This window comes from Aquarana catesbeiana, linkage group LG11 (genome assembly GCF_042186555.1).
Source record: "Aquarana catesbeiana isolate 2022-GZ linkage group LG11, ASM4218655v1, whole genome shotgun sequence".
NCBI classification, from domain to species: domain Eukaryota; kingdom Metazoa; phylum Chordata; class Amphibia; order Anura; family Ranidae; genus Aquarana; species Aquarana catesbeiana.
Genome location: NC_133334.1, coordinates 5859590 through 5877571, shown reverse-complemented (window position 1 = coordinate 5877571; position 17982 = coordinate 5859590). Strand labels below are relative to the sequence as shown.

Sequence of the window (17982 nt, the reverse complement as noted above, 5' to 3'; positions counted from 1 at the left end):
AGTTGCCGCCCCTTCCCAGAAGGCATTGCTAACAGGAAATGATGCGATGGGCCGCGGCCAGGGAGGAGGAAGTGAAAAATGAATACAGCAAATATACAGTAGGTGCTGAGAAAAAAAATAAAAAATATCCAATTTGTTTACAGTGCACAGTTTAGTGAGGGATGCTGAAGAGTTGTAAAAGTGGGTGGAACAAATCACCGTGACCAGATGTCTTGCACCCGAGGGTACTTAGGGAGCTCAAGTCAAGTAATTGCCAGACCATTGTTCCTAATTTTTACTGACAGTCTACTGACTGGAATGGTACCCTATTTTGAAGCCTATTACAGCCTATGGCTCTAATCAGGTGCTTAAAAAACACCCCCCGCAGCTGTAATTCAGGCGCCCGGCATCCTGAAAGGGGCCGGACGCATGAATAGGGGGTGGCCACGGCGGCCACGGATAGATTCATGCTATGCATGAATCTATCCAATAAGCATATAGAGGGGTGGCGTGGATAGAGAGGATGGCGCCCCTGCGCCCTTAATGGATGGGCTGCCCATGGTGCAAAGTCTGTTTTCTTTGGAAGACAGTCTGAGTAGAGAAGCCTGTCTCCTGCCAGCAGTCTGTAGGGAAGGACCCTGGCTCTTTGTGTGGAAGCAGTGATCTCTCTGAATAAATGAATAATTTGTACAGCGCTACATATGCAAACTAAATCGCCTCGGGGCACTTTTGCCGCCAGTGTCCATATGGGTCTTCAGAAGAGATGGGTCTTGAGCTTCTTCCTGAAGGCCAGATGGTTTTCTTCCGAGCGGATGTCCGCGGGTAGAGCGTTCCATAGCCGTGGTTCTAGGACTGCGAACCTTCGTTTGCCTTTTGATTTATAACGGGTCTCTGGGATGTGGAGGAGGTTCTGGTTAGTTGACCGGAGGGGGTGACCTGGGGTGTAGTGCTTTATTTTGTCGCAGAGGTATTGCGGGGCTTTTCCTTGTGTACGTTTGTGAGTGAGGCAGAAGGTCTTGAATGTAACCCGGTCCTTCACGGCTAGCCAATGGAGGGTCCTCAGGGACGGGGTGATCGATTCCCAGGGTTTTTTTTCCAGTTACCAGTCAGGCTGCTGTGTTCTGGACGACTTGTAGATGTGAAATTTGGTATTTGGAAAGTCCTAGGTAGAGGGAATTTGCGTAGTCGAGTCGGGAATTGATAACTGTTCCAACTACTGCTGCTGTATCTCCTTCCGATGGGCGAAGAAGGTGGCGGGATCCACTGACTACTGATCCTATTTGTGCATCCATCGTCATGTCTGAGTCAAAGATGACTCCGAGGCTTTTGGCTTTAGTGCTGGGGGCGATGGGTTGTCCAAGGATGGTGAGTGGTGTGGATGTCTGACGCCCTTGGGAGGTGTTATGCAAATATCAAAATGCCTTGATGGGCGGTTGTCAGTCTGGAGGAATGGGCATCCCTAGGCGGGCTGTTTTTGAATACAGAACACCCCCCCATGTGATGCTGAGCCTCCATGATAAAAATAACTGAAATCCAATGAAAGGGGCGGGGAGGGGCAGGCTGGGGAGGAAACCACTAGATCAGGGGTTCTCAACTCCTGTCCTCAGGACCCACTAATGCCTCGTTTCCACTGAGCAGATCGGTTTGGTTCGGTACGCTATTTTGAGTGTTTCCATTATGAAAGCGGCCCATACAACCGAACCGAACCGCACCATTCTGGGTCCTGCTTCAGATGTGGGGCCATAGAATATGGTACGGTTCGGTTAGGGCGGAGCTACGATACATTCCACTGATTGGCAGACGTGTGACGCCATGCTAGGCATTTTTTCTGAACCCACGTATGGCCCCTGGCGGTCCCACTTGCAGTGGAAACGCTCACCTGAATAGGCCGGACCTTTCTAGGCCTTCCAGACAGTACCGACCCAAACCGATCCGCTCAGTGGAAACGAGGCATTACAGGCCAGATTTTAAGTATTACTTTGGGGGAGATGCAGACTAGAATACTGCAATCACTGAGCAGCATATCATATCACCTGTCATGTATTTCAGTTATCTTGCAAACCTGGCCTGTTAGTGGGTCCTGAGGACAGGAGTCGAGAACCGCTGCGCTAGACGATACTGTACATCCTCCAGCCAGGAAATGGGGAGGAGCTCTATCTGACTTGCTGCAGCTTCTAATGCACATGGTGAGAAGCTCACAGTGTGCAGTGAAATCGGGGGAAGCCGTTTCAGCCCAGAAGAGGAGCCGGTACACCTGTGCAAGACTGAAGGGAGGGCTGGAGGTCAGATATAAGTATTACATTGGCTGTACAGGAAACTTTCACGTTCTTGTTTCAGATGTTTTTACAGATTCTTCCAAAAAGGGGGAAATCAGCTGATATAAATCTGGGCAGAATTGGAGTAAAATATTCTATGCAGTATTTATAGACCCTGCAGTACAGGTTTTGTATTTTAGGGTTTCCAGTGGTGACAAATGACTGGATGTGATTAAACCTCATTGGAGGAATGGTGATGGATCGGCGGACGGCCGTCGGGACTTTCTCTGTCGGCTGGCGGTGAGTAATGACCCCCACTAATGTGATTCTGTGTCTGGGGACGGAGCTACGGGGAGTCTAAGTGATTCTTTTCTTTAATATAATGTGTATGAGGTAATGAGCGCCGGGGGGGATCATCATTCAAGATGCGGTAAGTGCGTAGAGTCATCTGACAAAGAGTCACAGTGGGTTTAGTATGGGTGGAGCTGTGACCACAGCAGGAGAATTCATCATTAAATTGATCTGGACGCCTTCACAAAAGTGCAAGAACATTAAATTATATATATATATACACTTAGCAATCAGTCAAAATATTATGACCACCCACCTAATGCTGATTAGGTCCCCCTTTCCTGACCCACCCAGACATGGACTCCACTAGACCTCTGAAGGTATTATGTGGCACCAAGCCGTCACTAGCAGATCCTTTTTGTCCTGTAAGTTGGGAGGTGGGGCCTCCATGGATCAGAATTGTTTCTCCAGCACATCCCACAGATGCTCTGTTGTATTGCGATCTGGAGAACTTGGAGGTCGAGTCAACACCTCAAACTCGTTGTGTTCTTCAAACCATTCTTGAACCATTTTTGCAGCGTGGCAGGGCGCATTATCCTGCTGAAAGAGGCCACTGCCATCAGGGAATACCGTTTCCATGAAGGGGTGTACTTGATCACCAACAATGTTTAGGTAGGTGGTACATGTCAATTAACATCCACATGAATGGGAGGAGCCAAGGTTTCCCAGCAGAACCTTGTCCAAAGCATCACACTGCCTCTGCCGGCTTGTCTTCTTCCCAGCCTGGTGCCATCTTTTCCCCAGGTGACGCACACGCACCCAGCCACCCACATGATGGAAAAGAGAACGTTCCTCAGACCAACCATCTTCTTCCATTGCTCTGTGGTCCAGTTCTGATGCTCACATGCCCATTGTAGGCACTTTTGGCTGTGGACATGGGTCAGTATGGACACCCTGACCGGTCTGACACTACACAACCCCATACACAACAAACTGTGATGCTTTGTGTGTTCTGACACCTTTCTATCACAACCAGCATTACCTTTACCAGCAATATAAGATCCAGTAGCTCTTCTATTGGATTGGACTACATGGACCAGCCTTCCCTCCCCCACCTCCATCAATAACCCTTCACCCCGTTCATCAATGAGCCTTCCCTCCCCCACCTCCATCAATGAGCCCCCACCTCCATCAATGTGCCTCCCCCCCTCCATCAATGTGCCTCCCCCCTCCATCAATGTGCCTTCCCTCTCCACCTCCATTAATGAGCCTTCCTTCCCCACCTCCATCAATGTGCCTTCCCTCTCCACCAATGTGCCTTCCCTCTCCACCAATGAGCCTTCCCTCCCCACCTCCATCAATGTGCCTTTCCTCCCCCCCTCCATCAATGAGCCTTCCCCCCTCTATCAATGTGCCTTCCATCTCCACCTCCATCAATGAGCCTTCCCTCCCCACCTCTATCAATGAGTCCCCCCCTATCAATGGTGCCTTCCCTCTCCGCCTCCATCAATGTGCCTTCCCCCCCCTCCATCAATGAGCCTTCCCTCGCCACCTCCATCAATGAGCCTCCCCCCCCACCCATCAATGTGCCTTCCCTCCCCGCCTCCATCAATGTGCCTTCCCTCCCCGCCTCCATCAATGTGCCTTCCCTCCCCCCCTCCATCAATGAGCCTTCCCTCCCCACCTCCATCAATGAGCCTTACCTCCCCACCTCTATCAATGGGCCTTCCCTCCCCACCTCCATCAATGAGCCTTCCCTCGCCACCTCCATCAATGAGCCTCCCCCCCCACCCATCAATGTGCCTTCCCTCCCCGCCTCCATCAATGTGCCTTCCCTCCCCCCCTCCATCAATGAGCCTTCCCTCCCTACCTCCATCAATGAGCCTTCCCTCTCCACCACCATCAATGTGCCTTCCCCCCCCCCCTCCATCAATGTGCCTTCTTCACCCTCCCTATCAATGTGCCTTCCCTCCCCACCTCCATCAATGAGCCTTCCCTCCCCCCCATCAATGAGCCTTCCCTATCCACCTCCATCAATGAGCCTCCCCCCCCCCAATCAATGTGCCTTCCCTCCCCCCTCCATCAATGAGCCTTCCCTCCCTCCTCCATCAATGAGCCTTCCCTCTCCACCTCCATCAATGAGGTTTCCCTCCCCCCCTCCATCAATAAACCTTCTCCCTCCACCTCTTTTAATCAGCTTTCTTTCCCCACCTCCATTAATGAACCTCCCTCCTTACCTCCATCAATAAGCCTTCTCCCCCTACCTTCATCAATGAACCTCCCCTCCTTATTCAATGAGGCCCCCCCCCCCCCCTCCATCAATGGGTATTCCCTTCCCACCTCCATCAATGTGCCTTGGCTGCCCATGACCCTGTCCCGTTAGCCAGTTCTCCTTCGTTGGACCACTGCAGACCGGGAACATCCCACAAGAGTTGCAGTTTTGGAGTTGCTCTGACCCAGTCGTCTAAACATTACAATTTGGTCCTAGTCGAAGTCCTACAAATCCTTTACACTTGTCCATTTTTTCTGCTTTCACCACATCAAATTTAGAGACAACATTTTCACTTGCTGCTTAATATATCCCATCCACTTTCAGATTTCATTGAAAACAAATAAAGTTATTAACTTTAGCTGCCAGTGGTCATAAAGTTATGGCTGATTGGTGTATAAAAAAAATCAAGAATATAAGGCAGCACTTATGGGGCTTGAAAAGTGAAGATTTAGTGACCCATAAGATGGAAATCAACTGAACTGTAATAATGTTACATTTAACTGATGCAATCAGGGTTAAAAACATCAGCTTTATTTAACCCAGAGATAGATGTCCTCATGAGCACGCTACTCATACAACCCCAACAGAGAGTGGGTGTATGCAATCCTGATAAAGAGGTTCGCCTGGAGGTAGCTATAAAGTACCTGGTGCCATTTAGCCACCTATTGTTGGGGCCCTTCTGTAAAGTGGTGCACACAGAGATGTCCCTTTAGGAGTGTGCAATGGATGGCTGATGGCCTGTTAAGTAAGGAGCAGTTTCTATTACATTACCTGTGTGCAGCAAGGGATGAGGCTTTGTAGTTCCTCTCATCACTCCTGGCATGCAACAGGTTTGGTCCCTCTTGGTGGTCAGTTGTCCCAGAAGTCTTAGCCCTCACAATCAGGTCGGCGCACACAGCAACGGGTCCCAGCACAGCAAGAGGACTTTCAGCATCTCAGTCCTTTGGTCTTTGGTGTGGGCACAGACACACCAGCAATAGGTCTGCACTCTCTCAGGCCCCCTTGGCAAAGACTACTATGGCCCCTGGTCTGCACAGTCCCAGCAAAGGCCTTGACTTCCTCCCGTGGAAAACCCTGACCTCTCTAGAATTGCTTGGAAAAAAGTTCGGCCTCTACGCTTTTCGTCAGCAGGGAGTCCTGGTGGCTGTAGTTTTTCACTGTATTCATTCCCACTCCAGGACTACATCTCCCAGGATCTCAGACTTAATGGCATCATCAGTTGGGAGGGGAGATGAGCAGTTGCTTCAAGTCTCACCCCGCTGAATGTGACCGTTGTCACCTCCAAGCAGAGGGAGGAGAGATCACATACACAGCCAACAGAGGAAGGGGAGGGAAGCTGACTGAAGTACACAGCCCGCTCTGCAGAACAACAGTGGTGAGGGGGGGAAGGGAGAGCGGGCACAGAGCGCACAGCCCGCTCACCTACCTGGCTACACATTGCTCACCAACCAGGCCCATTTTTTTCTCCGGGAAACCTGTGCAGTTACAACCACTGGGCTATACATTTCCACTCCCATGTCTGCAGACAGTACAGGCGCTCCAGCTGGCCAAATTAACAAACTTTTTTTTTTTTTTAACAAAATTATACCATTCCGAAATATTTATAAGTTGGAGAAAAATGGAGGAGATTTGATCACCCGCAGGCTGCATTTCTTTATATATTATCGCAATCAGAATACGCGCACCAACACTGACCGTTCCATAGGGTCAGCTCAGAACCTTTTCCTGGTAGGGAAATCGTTTTTGGGAAATGTTGGACGTCTTTGCGGTGGGAAGGTCTCTGGCCCCCTGCGGAGAGTGAACTTTAGAAAGAAAGGTGACAATCACGATGGATATCGAGGCAGACAACATGAAATGTAACGGGACGAAACCACATGGGGGAGTCTGTTTTTTTTTTTTCCTCAAATAAACTACAGGTGAGTTTTTCCCACCAATGTTCTTCCCCCTGTAGTCAGTAAACCACGAGAATGTACATCTGCCCCTCCAGCATTACAAGCCATATACTGGATATTTTAGGTATAGGTGGAGGTGGAGTCTGCTGGGCTGAGGCATCAATTTGCTCCCAACAGATCTTGCTGAGGTGATTTAATGGAAAAGTCATCAATAAAAATCAGAAACCACAAAAAAGTCTGGGGTACAATATTGGGCAGTTGTAGAGGGATAGGTGGATGGGGGGGGGGGTACAGTACAGGGGCCGCTGTGGAGGGACAAAAGGGTCTGGGGTAAAATACAGGGACAGCTGTGGAGAGAAGAGAAAGAATTCTTGGGTACAATATATGGGCAGTTGTGTTAGGACAGAGGCTCTGGGGTATAATACGGGGCTGTGATGGAAGGATGGAGGCTCTGGGGTATAATACGGGGCTGTGATGGAAGGATGGAGGCTCTGGAGTACAATACAAGGACAGTTGTGTCTAGAGCACAATACATGGATCTTTGTGGAGAGACAGGGGGTATGGGGTACAATACAAGGGGCAGTTGAGGAGGGACAGAGATTCTGAGATACAATACAGGGGCAGTTGAGGAGGAACTCTGGGGTACAATACAGAGGGGCAGTTGTGTCTAGGGCACAATACAGGAAACGCTGTGGAGAGACAGAGGGTATGGGGTACAATACAAGGGGAAGTTGAGGAGGGACAGAGGTTCTGAGATACAATACAAGGGGCAGTTGAGGAGGGACAGAGGCTCAAGGGTATAATACAAGGACAGTTGAGGAGGAACTCAGGGGTACAATACAGAGGGGCAGTTGTGTCTAGGGCACAATACAGGAAACGCTGTGGAGAGACAGGGGGTATGGGGCACAATACAAGGGGAAGTTGAGGAGGGACAGAGGTTCTGAGATACAATACAGGTGCCAGTTGAGGAACAGGGGCACAATACAGGGGACAGTGGAAGAGGAACTCTGGGGTACAATACAGAGGGGCAGTTGTGTCTAGGGCACAATACAGGAAACGCTGTGGAGAGACAGGGGGTATGGGGCACAATACAAGGGGAAGTTGAGGAGGGACAGAGGTTCTGAGATACAATACAGGTGCCAGTTGAGGAACAGGGGCACAATACAGGGGACAGTGGAGGAGGAACTCTGGGGTACAATACAGAGGGGTGTTTGTGTCTAGGGCTCAATACAGGGAATGTTGTGGAGAGACAGGGAGTATGGGGTACAATACAAGGGGAAGTTGAGGAGGGACAGAGGTTCTGAGATACAATACAGGGGGCAATTGAGGAGGGACAGAGGCTCAAGGGTATAATACAGGGACAGTGGAGGAGGAACTCTGGGGTACAATACAGAGGGGCAGTTGTGTCTAGGGCACAATACAGGGAATGTTGTGGAGAGACAGGGGGTATGGAGGAGGGACAGAGGTTCTGAGATACAATACAGGGGGCAGTTGAGGAGGGACAGAGGCTCAGGGGTACAATACAGGGACAGTTGTGTCTAAGGCACAATGCAGGGAGAGATAGAGGGTATAGGGTACAATACAGGGGGCAGTTGAGAAGGAACAGAGGCTCTGGGGCACAATATAAGGGGGGGGGAGAGTCATGGAGAGACAGCGTGTGGGGTAAGATACTAGGGGCAGTTGCAGAGGGATGGAGGCTCTGGGGTACAATACAAAATGGGCTGTAGAGGGATGGAGGCTCTAGGGTAGAAACCAGGGGTAGCTGTGGATAGATTAAGGACCGAGTACAGTACGGGGACAGTTATATAGGCATGGAGGATCTAGGGTTCAGTACAGGGGTAGCGGAGGAAAGATTTAAGGACCCGGGGGCAGTTTTGGGGGGACAGAGGCTCTAGCATACAATAAAAGGGGCAGTTGATGGGGTATGAATGGTTCGGGGAGAGAGAGACTTTGATGTACAATAAGTGGATAATACGGGGCGTGCACCGCGCGGTGTTCTGGATTATTCAGACATTCTGCGGTGGGTGGAGGAAGACATATAGAAGTTTTGTTCTGTTTTATGTCACTGAACAGGAAATGCTTCAGCTGTTACATTGTTACTTCTCAGCAGATGTTGTGGAAGAGAAGAGAAGAAATTTCCATAATAAATGTGATTTATGGAAGGACAGAAAACATTTCTCTAATAGAGAATATAAACATATAACAATAATAATAGTGTGTGATCTCTGTACAGCACTGCAGTATATGTCAGAGCTATATGAATGTATAATAAGTGTGTGACTGTGGGGGGAGGGGACATTAGAGTGTAAGCTCCTCTGTACAGAGACTGATGTGACTGTGGGGGAGGGGACATTAGAGTGTAAGCTCCTCTGGTACAGAGACTGATGTGATTGGCTCAGTGATCTCTGTACAGCACTGCAGTATATGTCAGAGCTATATGAATGTATAATAAGTGTGTGACTGTGGGGGGAGGGGACATTAGAATGTAAGCTCCTCTGGTACAGAGACTGATGTGACTGTGGGGGAAGGGGACATTAGAGTGTAAGCTCCTCTGTACAGAGACTGATGTGACTGTGGGGGGAGGGGACATTAGAGTGTAAGCTCCTCTGTACAGAGACTGATGTGACTGTGGGGGAAGGGGACATTAGAGTGTAAGCTCCTCTGTACAGAGACTGATGTGATTGGCTCAGTGATCTCTGTACAGCACTGCGGTATATGTCAGAGCTATACAGAGAACATTTTGTCAGTGTGGTGCGGTTGTCTTTCCTTGTATATCTATAGAAGGAGACAGCTGTCCATCTTTAAGAGAACCTGTCACTATTTATTCAGGGACAAGAGTCTCTTTAAAAGCCCATCCCCCATCCCAGTTATACTTACCTTCTCAAAGACCCCCTCCTCCGCTCCTTCCTGTCTCTGCATTGGTATCAGAGCTTACAGGGAGCCAAGACCCCGCACCCAGCATCATGTGATAGTGATAAGGCCTAGCGATTGGTCACTAGACCGCGGGGAATATATAATGGTTCTCATACAGAAATGCGATCGGCTCCACCAATCACAGAATGTGAGAATCGCACAGATCCCAGGGGGGCGGAGCCGCTTCAGCTGAGAGTTTGTTGAGGGTGGCAGACACACCGCACTCCACCGGCCTGCTGACGCTTCCCTCCCCCACCGCCCCCCGGGAGTCACACATCCACTCCACTATTAATCAAAAGAGAGATTTATTGTTGAAGTCGGTTAGTGAACTGATAAAACACAAAAAGAGAAAAATTTGGGAATGACGAGGAATTCTCCGCCAGGAACTCTACACTCTATGAAGCACACGGGTGGAGCACAGCGGGGCCCGAATCATGATGGATGATGATTGGTGGCTGGAGTCAGAGAGGAGGATTCTGGGTACGGCTCCACCTATACTGTCGGCTTCTTCTGAGACAGATTGATCTTATCGCCGAGGCTCAGCGCCATCCCCTGCAGGGAAGACAAAACTCGTTACACATACCGCCTGCTTTTACTGCCCCCCGCCCCCCCCGACCACCAATGTGAATGACAAGATGGAGAAGCATCATTGCAGGAGAGATGTGTACGCGGCCCAGTGGCCCCTCACCTGGCTCTTGGCTCTGATCCGTATGTGACCAGTAACTGGAGCGTCGGGTCCGAGGTGGATTGGCTTCTCTATGCTGACGTTGGCAAGGGCGTCCTCACCGAATATGGAGCGGGCGTAGAGATTGGCGGCCATGAAACCACATGACCCGGACAAGGCCTGTAGGCGGAGCAAACAAAACAGATGAGTTTATCCACCAAACACATTCATACACCCGGTACCGGCACCCGATACACAGCGGCAGCAGAGTGTCATGTGACCCCCCACCCCCCCCAAGGAGCATCAGGTGCAGAATTTACAGACTTTAGGTAACTCACAGCCTGTGAGGCCTGAGCACACGACTGTCCGAGACCACGCCCCCCCCCCCCCCCCCACACCACCAGCCCAGGACTGTCCGAGACCCCCTCTATCCCCCTCTCCAGCCCAGCCTGGGACTGTCCGAGACCCCCCTATCCCCCCTCTCCAGCCCAGCCTGGGACTGTCCAAGACCCCCCTATCCCCCCTCTCCAGCCCAGCCTGGGACTGTCCGAGAGCCCCCTATCCCCCCTCTTCAGCCCAGCCTGGGACTGTCCGAGAGCCCCCTATCCCCCCTCTTCAGCCCAGCCTGGGACTGTCCGAGAGCCCCCTATCCCCCCTCTCCAGCCCAGCCCGAGAGTCCTAAATACACAACTGTCAGAAAACACCCCTCCCCCACTCGGGGACCATCAGCCCAGCCCAGGAGCCCTGAACACACGACTGTCCGAGACCCCACAACCAGCCCAGCCTGGGAGCCCTGAGAACGTGACTGAGACATGAATGAGCTAATTTGCATACACTTCCCAGGGAGCATTGCATGAAGCAGAACTCTGCCTGTGTGGGGGGAGGGGGGGGGGTCACTCACCTTCTCGGGCGTCAGACATCTCATATTTGTGGACTTCTGGATGTGAAGCAAATACTCGTTTAGATCCAGGATATTCGTGTTCACCGTCACCTGAAGGGAGAGCGGAGTCAGTGAGCGGGAGGATTATTACAAGAACAGAGAAAGGAGGAGCAAACTGGCAAAACCCGCCTCAGCCAATCAGATATCAGCATTAAGGAGACAGAAAGATGGATTCTAACATGAGAGATCGGAGCGGCTGCAACTCGGAATGGAAATTATTTGCAGTTTTATTTCAACAGAGAAAAGGAGATTGGAGGGAATCTGAGAAACTGCAGCCGTCTGTCTTCATACAAATATCGGGGTGCAAATATAACACCCCAAATCAGTCCATCCAGGGGAATCCCCCCCAACATGACACCTTCCCAATCCATGCCATTTGTTATCACCGTTATCTGACTGCCAGATTCCACCCACAACACAGAAACGGCTTAGATATGCCCAGATCCCGCCCACAATAGACCCAACACTCCCAAACCCCGCCCACAATAGACCCGACACTCCCAGACCCCGCCCACAATAGACCCAACACTCCCAGATCCTGCCCACAACAGACCCACTACTCCCAAATCCCGCCCACAATATACCCAACACTCCCAGATCCCGCCCACAATAGACCCAACACTCCCAGATCCCGCCCACAATAGACCCAACACTCCCAGATCCCGCCCACAATAGACCCAACACTCCCAGATCCCGCCCACAATAGACCCAACACTCCCAGATCCCGCCCACAATAGACCCAACACTCCCAGATCCCGCCCACAATATACCCAACACTCCCAGATCCCGCCCACAATAGACCCAACACTCCCAGATCCCGCCCACAATAGACCCAACACTCCCAGATCCCGCCCACAATAGACCCAACACTCCCAGATCCCACCCACAATAGACCCAACACTCGCAGATCCCGCCCACAATAGACCCAACACTCCCAGATCCCGCCCACAATAGACCCAACACTCCCAGATCCCGCCCACAATAGACCCAACACTCCTAGATCCCGCCCACAATAGACCCAACACTCCTAGATCCCGCCCACAATATACCCAAAACTCCCAGATCCCGCCCACAATAGACCCAACACTCCCAGATCCCGCCCACAATAGACCCAACACTCCCAGATCCCGCCCACAATAGACCCAACACTCCCAGATCCCACCCACTAGGGACCTGACATGCTCAGTTCCCACCAAACATGGACCTCTATAAAAAACCCAAACCCCGGCCTACAAAGATCTCCCACTATAGACCCAACGTGTCCAGATCCCGCCCTCCAAAAGACCTCTCTGACACCTCCAGATGCCACCCACCATAGACCAGACATGCCCAAATCCCACCCACCATAGACCCGAAATGCCCAGATGCTACCCACCATAGACAAGAAACGCCCAAATCTTACCCATCATAAACATGAAATGCCCAATCCCTACTCACCGTAGACCTGAAATGCCCAATTTCTACCCACCATAGTCCTGAAATGCCCAAATCCTACCCACCATAGTCCTGAAATGTCCAATTCCTACCCACCATAGACCTGAAATGCCCAAATCCTATCCACCATAGATCTCTCTGACACACCCAGATACCGAACACCAGATCTTGTCCACTACTGAGGTCTCGCTATCACCAGATCCCACTTATAGGCTTCTATAGGACACACCCAGATCCCCCCCAGACATGTCTTATAGTGGTCTGATGGGCAGAATATGGATGTCCGATATGCCACCTTCCCATAAGTACGAGTATCTGACTATCACGTGAAGGGCCTCACAAGTGGTAAGTACATCTGGCACAATTCAGGCAGAAGAGACGCCACTTACAGGCGGCTCCACACTGCAGGGCTGGTGGAGGGAAGTTACAGATCACAGCCCGCTTCATTCCTAATCTACATCCTCCAGCTGCAGCACAAAGACGGTTGATATTGGAGGACACAGAAATGGACGCTGTGGGATTTCTCTGTGCAGTGAATAGCAGTGGGAATGGCGCCCCCATGTGGAGAGTACACAGAGACACACACTAACCTTGTTCTCCCACTCAAACTCCGCCCACATTTGCCTGAACTCTGTGTCTGTGCAGGCGGCGGGCTGGATGTAATCCATGATGTCGATGTGGATATCGCTGAGGACCACACAGTTCCGGTCACTGGCGGCTCCCGACACGTCGTACACTGCGGGGACACAAAGTCACAAATCAGATTGTACGACACAGCGCATCACTTAGACATGGCGGCTGCCTTAGTTTTCACCTGGTGATCCTGCCAGTTACAGACTTCCTGTCCCCGGGTGACAAGGCTCCTCCCATCCACACGATACGCGCAAGTCAAAGAGAAGGCGGTGTCACCAAGACATTAACCTTTACCTGTCCACCATGGCTCTCTGTCCCTGAGGGGTGGAGTCTCATTGGACGGGTGAAGACGATGTCTGAGGGACCTTGCTTGTTCTTTGGCTTGTCATGTTTGCTGTCGATAAAGTGTATTGGAATTTGAATACACTGTGGGGGAGGAAGCGGCAACCCCCCGAGAAACTGGGCACCTGCAGCCAGTTACTGCATTGTACTGGGTTGGCCCTGGTACCATGTGATCGCTGTGACCAATCACACGTCAATAGTACAGAAAGGCTTTCATTTATAGGCATTCATTGTGTATTATTGTGATCTGTTATTCGTCACAGTGATCCTATGGTACAGGGGCCAATGACAGCAGACCTGTATCATGTGATGGCTGTGGCCAATCACAGCTATCATAATTGTACACAATGGCGCATGAATGGATGGCCATTCATAAAAATGATTGCTTATACAGAGGACTCATTACACAAACCCCTCTGATGGCGGACCACACCCACCTATATTCCCGAATATGATGCCGTTCTCTGTGGAGGCCACCTTCACGTTGGCCTTGATGTTGGCGAAGTCGTGCGGAGCGAGAGTGAGAGGAGACGGCTTCTCCACCAGCTTCAGATCACCTGGAATTAGAAGATCAGTTGTTATATTGTCGCTTTTATCGGGAGCTGAGGAAACTCAACAGCAACCAATGAGATGTCAGGATTCGCCATCTAACTCCAGTGCAGAGGTGAAGGTTTAACCTCATTGGCTACGTCTACAAGCGGCACAGAAGCTTTCACCTGCCAATTGTGACTAAGCTTCATAATGTGTAATGTGTGCAAAAGGACGCTACCGCCACCTGGTGTCAGCACAGAGGAACTACAACTACTGAGATGCAGAAAAACAGATTAGATCTACAGACCCCTTCACTGTACTGAACCATTCCGCCCACAACTGACAATTCAATGATTACTGGGTAATGGAATGCTAAACCCCCTGGCAGATCTGCTACCTTGAAATCAGGATGGACGTGTCTACTGACATTTATAGACAATTCTTTCCGAAGATCTCTGGTTGGACATTCTGAGCAGCCAAGCCTTGCCCATCCCCTAACCTAACCCACAAGCCAGGGGCGGCACCCCCCTTCCCACTAGCCAGGGCCCCCCCCTGCCCACAAGCCAGGGGCCCCGGGGCTCGCCCCCCACTGCCCACTAGTGGTCATCCTCACCCAGTGTAGCGAGTTCCAGCGTACAGTTCTGTAGAGTGTCGTTGGTCTGATTGACGACTAACACATCCAGGACAATGTCGTACTGGTTAACATGTACATAGGCCTCTGCGTACACGGGATCTGAGAAGCCGGTCAGCTGTGTCACCTGGAACAAAGCACAGAACATTCATCACCTTTATAAAAAAAAAAAAAAAAAAAGAAAAAAAAAAAAAAACGGTATACACACACAATGGCTACCTCCTCAAAATTTAAAAACCCCTATCCAGTCCAGCCTATTGTAAAATGACGGCTGAGCGAGAGCACGGTCATTCTCCGGCGTGATCAGTCACCATATCCACCAGACACAGCCGATAACAGATCACATTGTGCCAGCCTGCTGCCGGTACCATGTGATCGCTGTGGCCAATCACAGCAGATCACAATGAAAGGGATTCATGCAATTCATTGTATTCTATTGTGATGATCTCTGTGATTGATCACAGTCATCACATGGTACAAACAGGGCCAACCACAGCCCATCTGTACCATGTCATTAGCTGTGGCCAATCACAATAGTAAACACTGAATGAGTAGTTTTTATTCAGCAAAAAAAAAATGGCTGCTTTTAACGGTAAATTTCACAGTTATAAGCAATCACCGTGTGAAAAAAAAAAAAAAAATCTGGATCCCCTCCCCATAGTACAGTGTTACTGTGGTAACATATTGCTCTGGTCACTGTATGTAAAAATATAATAATAATAATAACAACAATAAAAAAGTAATAAATAAAAATAAATAGTAAAACTTTTTTTTAAATTATATACATACTGTCACCAGTGTCCCTGATCTGCCACACCAGTCATAAGACGATGCTGTACTGCCCTGGTGACAGTATGTAAAAAATTTCATTTTTTAAATTTTTTTATTTCATTTTCCAAAAAATTGTGAAAAATAAATAAATAAATAAATTACGACTTAAAAAAAAAAAAAAAACTCGCCACACCTCTTACTAAATCCCTTAGACTGTCTACTTTCCAAAAAGGGGTCATTTGTACTGTTGTGGCGTTTTCGGGCCTCAAGAAATTAGATCGGCCGTCAGGACATCAGGATTGACCAATTTTCAGACATATAGTTAGGTCCGGATATATTTGGACAAAGGCACAATTTTAAGTTTTTTTCAGGTATTTACCAAAAACATATTCAAGCTATAGTTATATAATGGATATGGGGTGAAAGGTAATTGAGGGTATGTACATACAAATCGGAGGAAGGGTTTAGGAATTACAGCTCTTAAAAATAGCGCCCCCCCCTTTTTCAAGGGACCAAAAGTAAAAGTAATTGGACAATTGAATCAAAAAGCAGTTGTGGGAGACTCCTTTGTTATTTCTTCATCAATTAAGCAGGTAAAAAAAAAAAAAAAAAAAAAGGGTCTGGAGTTGATTCGAATTCCTTGTACACACGATCCGAACATCGGACGACAGATCGTCTGTTTTTTTTTTTTGCACGCTAGTCGCATAGCAAAAAAGGGAGGTTACTAAAGTACGACAGAATAAAAAGAAAAAAAAAAAAAAACAAAAAAAACAACCAGAAGTGATGTGATGTGTTGTAATGTATTTCTATTGTAGTTTTGGACGACAACTGTACTGATTAAATGAAAATCATACGATCTGATATCGTACGTGAATAATTGCCGCTTTTCTCCGATCGGATAATACCGGATGAACTGTCGTGATCGGCTCTCAAAACCTCTCTACTAACGATCCGATTATCATACAATAGCTTTGGAAGCGATATTTTTTGTCCGATTTTCGGATTGTGTGTACGGACCATTAGTGTGGTATTTGCATTTGGAATCTGTTGCTGTGAACCTACATCATGCGTTTAAAAGGAGCTGTCCATGCAAGTGAAACAGGCCATTGTAAGGCTTCAAAAACAAAACCAAGCCATCAGAGAGATGGCAGCAACATTAGGAGTGGCCAAATCAACAGTCTGGTACATTGTGAGGAAAGAAGAATGCACTGGTGAGCTCAGCAACATAAAAAATAGACTGGACGTCCACGGAAGATGATGATCGCAGGGGTCCTATCTCTATGGTAAAGAAAAACCCAGTCACAACATCCAGACAAGTAAAGGACCCACTCCAGGAGGTGGAGACAAAGTGAAGGACCCACTCCAGGAGGTGGAGACAAGTAAAGGACCCTCTCGAGGAAGTGGAGACAAGTGAAGGACACACTCCAGGAGGTGGAGACAAGTGAAGGACAGACTCCGGGAAGTGGAGACAAGTGAAGGACAGACTCCGGGAAGTGGAGACAAGTGAAGGACGCACTCCAGGAGGTGGAGACAAGTGAAGGACACACTCCAGGAGGTGGAGACAAGTGAAGGACCCACTCCAGGAGGTGGAGACAAGTGAAGGACACACTCCAGGAAGTGGAGACAAGTGAAGAACACACTCCAGGAGGTGGAGACAAGTGAAGGACACACTCCAGGAGGTGGAGACAAGTGAAGGACACACTCCAGGAGGTGGAGACAAGTGAAGGACACACTCCAGGAGGTGGAGACAAGTGAAGGACACTCTCCAGGAGGTGGAGACAAGTGAAGGACACTCTCCAGGAAGTGGAGACAAGTGAAGGACACACTCCAGGAGGTGGAGACAAGTGAAGGACACACTCCAGGAGGTGGAGACAAGTGAAGGACACACTCCAGGAGGTGGAGACAAGTGAAGGACACTCTCCAGGAAGTGGAGACAAGTGAAGGACACTCTCCAGGAAGTGGAGACAAGTGAAGGACACACTCCAGGAGGTGGAGACAAGTGAAGGACACTCTCCAGGAAGTGGAGACAAGTGAAGGACAGACTCCGGGAAGTGGAGACAAGGGAAGGACACACTCCAGGAAGCGGAGACAAGGGAAGGACACACTCCAGGAGGTGGAGACAAGTGAAGGACCCACTCCAGGAGGTGGAGACAAGTGAAGGACACACTCCAGGAAGTGGAGACAAGTGAAGAACACACTCCAGGAGGTGGAGACAAGTGAAGGACACACTCCAGGAGGTGGAGACAAGTGAAGGACACACTCCAGGAGGTGGAGACAAGTGAAGGACACTCTCCAGGAGGTGGAGACAAGTGAAGGACACTCTCCAGGAAGTGGAGACAAGTGAAGGACACACTCCAGGAGGTGGAGACAAGTGAAGGACACACTCCAGGAGGTGGAGACAAGTGAAGGACACACTCCAGGAGGTGGAGACAAG

General features: G+C 49.7%; 1 protein-coding gene across 1 annotated transcript in view; it reads right to left on the bottom strand.

Annotated features, from left to right (window-relative positions):
* Positions 1-9890: 9890 nt before the first annotated feature.
* COPB1 (COPI coat complex subunit beta 1) overlaps positions 9891-17982 on the bottom strand; it is a gene marked incomplete at its 5' end in the record, with an annotated part of 67742 nt that continues 59650 nt past the window's right edge. Inside the window, 6 exon segments of the mRNA XM_073603968.1 lie at positions 9891-10154; positions 10291-10446; positions 11168-11257; positions 13231-13376; positions 14053-14172; positions 14760-14904. Coding sequence (XP_073460069.1) covers positions 10095-10154; positions 10291-10446; positions 11168-11257; positions 13231-13376; positions 14053-14172; positions 14760-14904 — 717 coding nt within the window. The 3' untranslated portion in view covers positions 9891-10094.